The 9213-nt window shown below is 45.6% G+C and overlaps 1 protein-coding gene across 1 annotated transcript; it reads right to left on the bottom strand.

Annotated features, from left to right (window-relative positions):
- Nucleotides 1–466: 466 nt before the first annotated feature.
- On the bottom strand, nt 467–8347 carry MIX23 (mitochondrial matrix import factor 23). Its single transcript, XM_081177058.1, has 5 exons — nt 8226–8347; nt 6068–6193; nt 3905–4051; nt 2885–2944; nt 467–725 (listed from the first exon to the last, which is right to left on the bottom strand). The coding sequence occupies exons 1-5, from the start codon at nt 8274–8276 to the stop codon at nt 675–677; spliced, it is 435 nt and encodes a 144-aa protein (XP_081033184.1). The 5' UTR covers nt 8277–8347; the 3' UTR covers nt 467–674.
- Nucleotides 8348–9213: the final 866 nt, after the last annotated feature.

Genomic DNA, 9213 nt, shown 5'->3' with positions numbered 1-9213 from the left:
AATTCATGAGTTGAACATCTTTCACTCTCAAATTATTTCAGCATCCAAGCCAAAAAGATATAGATGTCAACATCCACACTCCAAAAGTGTCCACTATAAAGCAATTCACAACTGGCACCATTGGATATGTCAGACTGCAACTGGAGTCCACAGTTTAAACTGGCTACATCGCCAGTCAAAATTGGATTTGTTTACAGAATGCTACATGTTGTTAAAAGGTAAATCCCACTTTGTATCAAGTATTACCTATTAACTTCCTTTTATCACAGCAGTAATCTTTTAAGACCTATGCCAGTTTTAGAACCAGGCCAGATGATACAGCCCAAATTTAGCCATCCTAGAAACCAAAATAAAAAGGTGAAACTTTCTGGTCCAAGAAGAGATAGAGACATTATTCTCTCATCCTGTCTAAAGGATACTTGTAGATCTGGAAATGCTGAAGTTAAAATGCTGGCATCACATTCCATCTGGTTTTTTCTTTTCTTTAATAAAAAAGACTTCTTTCCATACAAAATAGCAGTTGATTTATCTTAATTAGCAAAACGATTCACTGGGCTGAGCCCCACAGATCTGATTTCCCCCCCTCAAAAGGTCCCAAGCGGCTTGTTCCATGTTTCTTCTCTTATTTGCATGATTGAAGTTCACTTTCAGGGGAAGACACCCCCTCCTTTGCATCACTGACTCTTCGGAGGCTTATAATGAGCTCTGCAGCGTTCATTAAATACCTAAGACACCAAGACAGAGGGATTGGTTCTTGAAATAAATATTGTTAATACAAGTAAGGGTGCAATGAATGTTCAAAACGCCTAATCTGCTGGGGAGCAAAATGCTGGGGAAACCCAGCCAGATGGGTGGGGTATAAATATATTATTATTATTATTATTATTATTACTCCTCCTCCTCCTCCAGTAATCGCACATCAATGGGAAACAGCCCAAATCTTAAACTGGACGCCTGATACCGCTCACTCTGGAATATAGCTCTAATAGAGAAAATCATGCATAATTTGAGATTTTGGCAAGGACAAGAACCTCCAAACATTTTTATACGATCTGGCAGTCCCTTAAGAAGCATAAAGCAGAACCACCATTCTCAAGGCAACCCTCGTCACAAGCCTGGCAAATCTGGAACTATGCTTGACGATCTGATAAAGCTGATAGCCTTTACTTGGACTTTGTTATTTTAACTCATGTGTGTATATTTTATAGTTTTGTTTTTCATCTTTAAATTTTTGACTGTTATATTTTTAATCTCTGTTTTATATGCATTCTAAAATTATATAATACTAATAAAACTTTACCCCCCAAAATAAAGGATTAATTACAGTCCAATCAACTATGGATATGTTGCCAACAGATTTATCCATACATAAAATGTGCTTTGTTTTTATTGTTTTCATCTATTTTGTGTCCATCTTAGATACCTAGGCTAATTGTTTTATTTATTTAGAGCAATATTTCCCAAAGTGGGCAATACCACCCCCGGGGGGGGGAGCTGCTATGATCCAGGGGGGGCATTAGTAGCCTTGGCTACAATTGGGGGGGTGTTGAATAAAAACAGGGGGCAGTAAAAGTATAAAGAAAGAAGAAAAATTTGAAAAACCATTCATACGGGTTTCATCTGCTGTGCAATGATGCTTACCACCAGGTTGGGCGCCACTGTGGGACGGTGACAATCCCTCGCCTGGATCCGGAGCGAGGGGTTTTCCCCAGTGTCAGGGACTGGACTGAGGAGGAATTGTGGGAGGCCTCCCCCACCCCATTGTCCTGAACCTTCCCAAGGGCAGGAGGGCAGTATTGGTTTAGAACAGTGGTTTGCAGAGGGGCATAGTCCAGAGGGGGAAAGCTGGGAAATACTAGGTGAGGAACAGCTAGAAGAGGAAACGCCAGGAGAGAGACGGCTGGCAGAGTCCCCCCTTCGCCTAAGACTAGACGGGCTTTTGAGAGTGATAGAACAGAGAGCGCAGTGACAATAAGGTCAGATTACTTGGCATAGGAGTGACGTAGATTAAGGGGGACAGAGGGGGTGAACCTTTACTGGGAGCAACACCATTTCTAGAGAGAGATGCATTCCTTTGTCTCTCACTGTGATTATTCAAGAAACTAACTGGTAAGAACGCTCCTTTTGTTCGATCTGCTTATTTACTGCCACCGAGGGAGGGATCCGATTCCCTGAAGCCTGACACCTGGGTTTAGGTGAACCCTTTTCAGGTTCCCTCAAGCCCAGGAAGTGAATTGCCGCTTGCCTGCCTATTCGGCTAATGGCAGGCGGGCTGAGGTGCTGGACCTGCCCCTGGGGTGTACCAGACTGAGTCGGCAGGCTTCACTCTGCTCCGCCCCATGGGTTTTTAATCCTGGGGCCTAGTCCACTTTGCAGAACCAAACATTAATAAACTGATAGCAGCACACCCGGTTCATCCTTCTCATTAGTATTATTTTTCATGTTATTCTTAATTTTTATTTTAATATTATCTTTCGTTATCTTAGTTTTCTGTGTGTAGTGCGAATGATACTATGGTTGATTTTTATAAATAATGTTATAATTTCAAGCTTCAAGATGTCTTATTTACAACATCTTCCTTTACTATGTTGCAGGACGTAGGTAGAAATACAGATACATAAAAGAACCAAATTTGTCGCTGCATCTTTCTGTTTCTTTGCTTAAGAAGGTAGATTTGCAGAATGCGCTGAGTATGTATTTTTTTCTGAAAAGTGAGCAGCAGGCCAAACAAGTTTGAGAACTGCTTATTCACAGTATTTCTACTCCGCTCCTTATTTTAACCTAGCCTGCATCATCACGCTTCACCTCAGCACAGTCTTAATGTGTTGCATCAAACAAATATTCACACAGAGATCCGAAATCTCGAGTCAAGAGGATGCCATACCTTCCAGCTTCTATCATTTACCACTTCTTCAACGTTCAGCTCTGACTGCATTAATCTCAACTGTGGGAGAAAGGAAAGAAGGTAAGTACTCTCTGCGTTAGGAGCTTGGCAAGATGGATGGGTTCCTATCAGCAGCAGACGGACATGGATCATGTTCTTTATCATCCAGTGAAACCATGTAGAAGCTGAAACATTTATTCGTGTAAATAAAAACATTATGATAAACACTGAAGATCCCAGAACATTAACTAGTAGTGGTCCAGACCTTACCATCCAGCAAGTGAACCTTTCCATGCAAATACGTATGTGAATTTAACATAGGTATCGGGAGCCTGGCCTTGAACAGATATCAGAACATTTCACTGGTGGAAGGGGATTTTTTTCCCCTGTCCAAGAGGCCACAAAGCAGAGATGGGGAATCTTTTTCAGACGGAGGGGCAGGTTCCCTTGCCTTTGTACAGTAGGCTGTTTTCTGCACAGTCTCGCACACACCCTCTAGCCTCCTTCCATGATAATGCAAGAAGCGTCATCAGGGCTCAAGGGGATATTCTAGCCAGGCAAAACACTCACGAAGTGTTGGTAAGGGGTGCAAGGCTGAGGAGAAAGGATGGGACTGGTGAGAGGGAGAGGGGCCAGGGAAATCTCCCAAGGGCCAGACAGAAAGGCCTACGTTCAGTAAACAAGACCTGCATGCATAGTGGTACCTCAGGTTAAGTACTTAATTCGTTCCAGAGGTCCGTTCTTAACCTGAAACTGTTCTAAACCTGAAGCACCACTTTAGATAATGGGGCCTCCCGCTGCTGCCGGAGCACGATTTCTGTTCTCATCCTGAAGCAAAGTTCTGAACCCGAGGTACTATTTCTGGGTTAGCAGAGTCTGTAAACCGAAGCGTCTGTAACCTGAAGCGTATGTAACACGAGGTACCACTGTACTATCTTTTTTCCGCTTGCGATTATGAATTGTACACTATTTTTCATATAATAATACCAAGGAAATAAGTCCTAAAACTCTTCCACTCACCTTTGTCTGTTCTTTCCTGAGCCTTTTTAACAGTGCCGTATCCTCCAGAGATTTCCTCCTCTCTTCCTGCAAAGATTCTACTACACTGGAAGCTTGGGCAATACAGGTTTTGATTATTCTCTCTCTACTTTCATGAGCCTGTGCCAGCTAAATAAACAGTGGAAAGAAAAGTGTCAGCTACCCAATCACCTGTTAAAAGCAAGGAATAAATGGAATGATTTTTGTACAGAATGTAAATCTTTCAACGTGCATGCAGTGGGTGTTCCACAAGATCGTTTTACTCCCAACCAGCTTTCTCGCCTTCCTACTCACAAATGCAGCCAGAAAACCTACAGCTCACCCAGTAACAGTGCAGTCAGTGATACCCCAGAGGTTACGCAGAAATTTAAATGGAAAATTTCTGCTACAGCAGAAAGCAAGGGAAAAGTCTGTCAATTTAGATGCTAGAGAGAAATCCTCACTGCTTGAGAATAATACAGCTTTAATGAACTGGTTTCACTCCTGTTCACTTTCTTTGAAATGGTAAGTGGAGGGGAGAGTGGCAACATACAGTTCTCATATTTAAATGTTGTACATGAGATACATTCAAAACTACCTTTTCCAACTTTTAATGTACCCTGAAGTTCCAAGAGCTCCTTAGGCTGCTTCTCCAGGGTAGACTATATGCTGCTGGTTGCACCAGTAAGAATTCATTGCCTGATGTGTAAAAAGGTTCTCGCCTTTTTACATGGCAGACAATGAATTCTTACTGGTGTAACCAGCAGCATATAGACTCAACTTTTATTGTACATCCTTGTTAAGAGTACTGCTAAAGGGAGTAAACAAGCAAATGAAGAGCGGGCTCTGAACCCATAATATAATGCTATTTAAAATGACAGAAAGCCAATTTAAGATATTTCAATTTAATTTACTTAAAATGCAGAAAGCTGTTTAAGAGGCTGTCTTAGATATGCACTAAGACCATAAGTGGGGTGGGGACAGATTCCTTTTCATACAGGATAAGGCCCAGATCATTGAGAATGTTGGTACTGACTCGCCTGAGACTGACAGGAGCATTGAAAGATACTGACAGTATTTGGAGGAAGGGGGCAGTGTGAGTGAGAGGCAGTTACAAGACTCATTCTTGAAGGAAGTGAGGCCATGGAGAGAGAGAGAGAGAACACAGAAAGGTAAAACTTTTTAGTTTATATTATTATTAAATATTATTCTATTCTACTGTTCCATGGGACTCCCACTGGTGTCCTGTCCAGGGGAATGATAGTTCCAATTTGCTTAACTTCAACTGCACTACAGTGTCTGATGCTTCTAAGACATTCACAATGCTGGTCTTTTCAGATTTATGGTTAACTACAGTGGTGCCCCGCAAGACGAATGCCTCGCAAGACTGAAAACTCGCTAGACGAAAGAGTATTCCGTTTTGGAGGTGTTTCGCAAAACGAATCTCCTATGGGCTTGCTTCGCAAGACGAAAATGTCTTGCGAGTTCCTGCGGGTTTCCCCCCTCCCCCTCCTTTTTCTAAGCCGCTAAGCCGCTTATCAGCTGATCCGATCAGCAGATAAGCCGCGAAAAGCCACTAAAAGCCGCTAATAGCGCTAATCCTCTAATCCGTCAATGGGCTTGCTTCGCAAGACGAAGAAACCGCTAGACGAAGAGAATCACAGAACGGATTCTTTTCGTCTTGCGAGGCACCACTGTATTATTAATTCGTCATGGGGATTATTGATTACAAGCGAAGCCTGAAATAAGATGTTGCAGCATAGGTTTCCAAGTTCCAGTCAGCCATGCTCTTTTCCAGAATAGTCCATATCCCCCATCCTCCTTCTCCCCTGCCCCACAAAAGCCTCTCAGAATTTTGTGCCCACTAAGCATGCTCAGTCCTTATTCATCTGTTTTGCGTGTTCCTCCTATCTCTTAGGGTTTACCCCAATTTTTTTTGTACTTCTGTTTATTATTAGACTTTAAAATAATTTATAACTATCCCTGTCTGAACCTACCTCTTGACAGTGACAAAAGCAGTAACAATCTCCTTCCAGAGAATGAAGTAGTTAAACATAGTCACTATGTAGCATGGCATTAATGAGTGACATGCCTATTACCACTTGGTAACATTTTATGAGTTAAAAACCAAAACACAAATAATAGAACAGCAACAAATGCATTTACCGACTGATGAAGTTCTTTACACGTTTTGCTAGCATCAACTTTTCCTACAAAAGAAGCTGTTGGGACAGTGGTGTTTAATTCATGGACTATTCTGTCATCGATGGTTCTCATTACCCTGAGCAACTCCTGTAGAAGAAAGACAGACACGTTGATTCTAAGGTGAAAAAGAGTGAAAAAGAAAAAAAAAACCAGGGAAATGAGTGAGGTTACAGGGAACCAGGCAGAGGGCCTTCTCAGTGGTGGCACCTGCCCTGTGGAACGCCCTCCCATTGGATGTCAAGGAAATAAACAGCTATCTGATTTTTAGAAGACATCTGAAGGCAGCCCTGTTTAGGAAAGTTTTTAATGTTTGATGTTTTATCGCTTATTACTATCCGTTCCGGAGCCCCATTCGCATCCCGAAGTGAACATAACCCGTGTCCGCACGTGTCACGTTTTGGCGCTTCTGTGCATGCATGTGACGTCATTTTGATGGTCTGCGCATACGCACACGGCAAAACCCAGAAGTAATTTGCCTAACCTGAAGCGTATTCATCCCGAGGTATGACTGTACTACTAATACAGTGGGACCTCGGGTTACAGACGCTTCAGGTTTTAGACTCCGCTAACCCAGAAACAGTGCTTCAGCTTAAGAACTTTGCTTCAGGATGAGAACAGAAATCGTGCAGCAGCAGCAAGAGGCCCCATTAACTAAAGTGGTGCTTCAGGTTAAGAACAGTTTCAGGTTAAGTACAGACCTCCAGAATGAATTAAGTTCTTAACTTGAGGTACCACTGTATTCTGTTGTAGCCGCTCAGAGTGGCTGGGGAAATAATAATACAGTGGTACCTCGGGTTAAGTACTTAATTCATTCCGGAGGTCCGTTCTTAACCTGAAACTGTCCTTAACCTGAAGCACCACTTTAGCTAATGGGGCCTCCTGCTGCTGCTGCTGCGCCACTGCAATGCGATTTCTGTTCTCATCCTGCAGCAAAGTTCTTAACCTGAAGCACTATTTCTGGGTTAGCGGGGTCTGTAACCTGAAGCGTCTGTAACCTGAAGCATATGTAACCCGAGGTACCACTGCACTCTCCTTTTCCTCCTCATATTGAAATCCTGCCCCTCAATGGGGCCAAACTTAGAGGCACAAAACGTTGAGGGGTCTGCATCCCCCTGCCAGAAAAACAGCACTGGATAATTCCCAAAATACAACACCATGTATTGCAGCAGCAAATACAGTGGTACCTCTGGTTACGTACTTAATTTGTTCTGGAGGTCCGTTCTTAACCTGAAACTGTTCTTAACCTGAAGCACCACTTTAGCTAATGGGGTCTCCCGCTGCTGCACAATTTCTGTTCTCATCCTGAAGCAAAGTTCTTAATCCGAGGTACTATTTCTGGCTTAGCGGGGTCTGTAACCTGAAGCATCTATAACCTGAAGCGTCTGTAACCTGAGGTACCACTGCACTCTCCTTTTCCTCCTCATACTGAAATCCTGCCCCTCAATGGGGCCAAACTTAGAGGCACAAAACGTTGAGGGGTCTGCGTCCCCCTGCCAGAAAAACAGCACTGGATAATTCCCAAAATACAACACCATGTATTGCAGCAGCAAATACAGTGGTACCTCTGGTTACGGGGTCTGTAACCTGAAGCACTATTTCTGGGTTAGTAGAGTCTGTAACCTGAAGCGTCTGTAACAACCCGAGGTACCACTGTAATAATAATAACAATATTTGGCACCCGCTTGGCTGCAGGAGTTGCCTGAAGGAAGCGTGACGAGGCGCCCTCTGAAGAGGCTCCACTCCGGATTTGTGCGGGAGTTTAGCCTCCCTGAGCCTTTTCCCTTCTTCTGCCGAAGGTGCCCGCCAAGGCTCAGGGCTGGTCTCCCGGCTGCCCTCCCAGCGCCACGTGCGGAAACTGCCGGCGGCCCTTCGCTCTCCCCGGGCGGCTCCGAGCCCCCGCCCGCTTCCCCCTCCGAGGCCGCGGGAGCCGGGCGACCCTGCCTGCCCTTGCCGCCCCTCGGCCGGAGGAGGAAGGGGGCGCTGAATGGCCAGCCGCTTCTTCGGCCCCCCTCGGGCAGAGGCCTCTCCGGCCGTGAGGGCAGAGCCGGGCCGCCCGCTCCGACGAGGCACCCCCGCTCCCCCCACCCGCCGCCGCCGCCGCCATCGCCGCGGCTCCTACCTGGAACTCGGCGTACTCCTCACAGTTGAGGAAAGAGCTGGGCGCCGCCATCTTGGAGAGGCCGGAGAGCCTCGAGGGCGGCCAATGGGGAGGCGCGGCGCCACGGCGGCCACGCCCCCCGCCCGGGCCTCCAATCCGGAGAGAGGCCGCTTGAGCCCAAGCGCGGCTGGCGGGGCTCGTTTCCCCGAGGGGCATCTAGTCCAACCCCCGGCCACGCGGCAGGGATTTACGCGCCTGATCTACGTACAGTGGTAGAATCATAGAATCCTAGAGTTGGAAGAGACCACAAGGGCCATCGAGTCCAACCCCCTGCCAAGCAGGAAACACCATCAGAGCACTCCTGACATATGGTTGTCAAGCCTCTGCTTAAAGACCTCCAAAGTAGGAGACTCCACCACACTCCTTGGCAGCAAATTCCACTGTCGAACAGCTCTTACTGTCAGGAAGTTCTTCCTAATGTTTAGGTGGAATCTTCTTTCTTGTAGTTTGGATCCATTGCTCCGTGTCCGCTTCTCTGGAGCAGCAGAAAACAACCTTTCTCCCTCCGCTATGTGACATCCTTTTATATATTTGAACATGGCTATCATATCACCCCTTAACCTCCTCTTCTCCAGGCTAAACATGCCCAGCTCCCTTAGCCGTTCCTCATAAGGCATCGTTTCCAGGCCTTTGACCATTTTGGTTGCCCTCCTCTGGACACGTTCCAGTTTGTCAGTGTCCTTCTTGAACTGTGGTGCCCAGAACTGGACACAGTACTCTAGGTGAGGTCTGACCAGAGCAGAATACAGTGGCACTATTACTTCCCTTGATCTAGATGCTATACTCCTATAGGTACCTCGGGTTACAGACGCTTCAGGTTACAGACTCGGCTAACCCAGAAATAGTACCTCAGGTTCAGAACTTTGCTTCAGGATGAGAACAGTTTCAGGTTAAGAACGGGCCTCTGGAACGAATTAAGTACTTAACCCGAGGCGCCACTGCATTCTGG

This window comes from Podarcis bocagei, assembly GCF_964188305.1.
Source record: "Podarcis bocagei genome assembly, chromosome: 17".
Lineage (NCBI taxonomy): Eukaryota > Metazoa > Chordata > Lepidosauria > Squamata > Lacertidae > Podarcis > Podarcis bocagei.
This window is presented reverse-complemented; position numbering and strand designations above follow the sequence as displayed.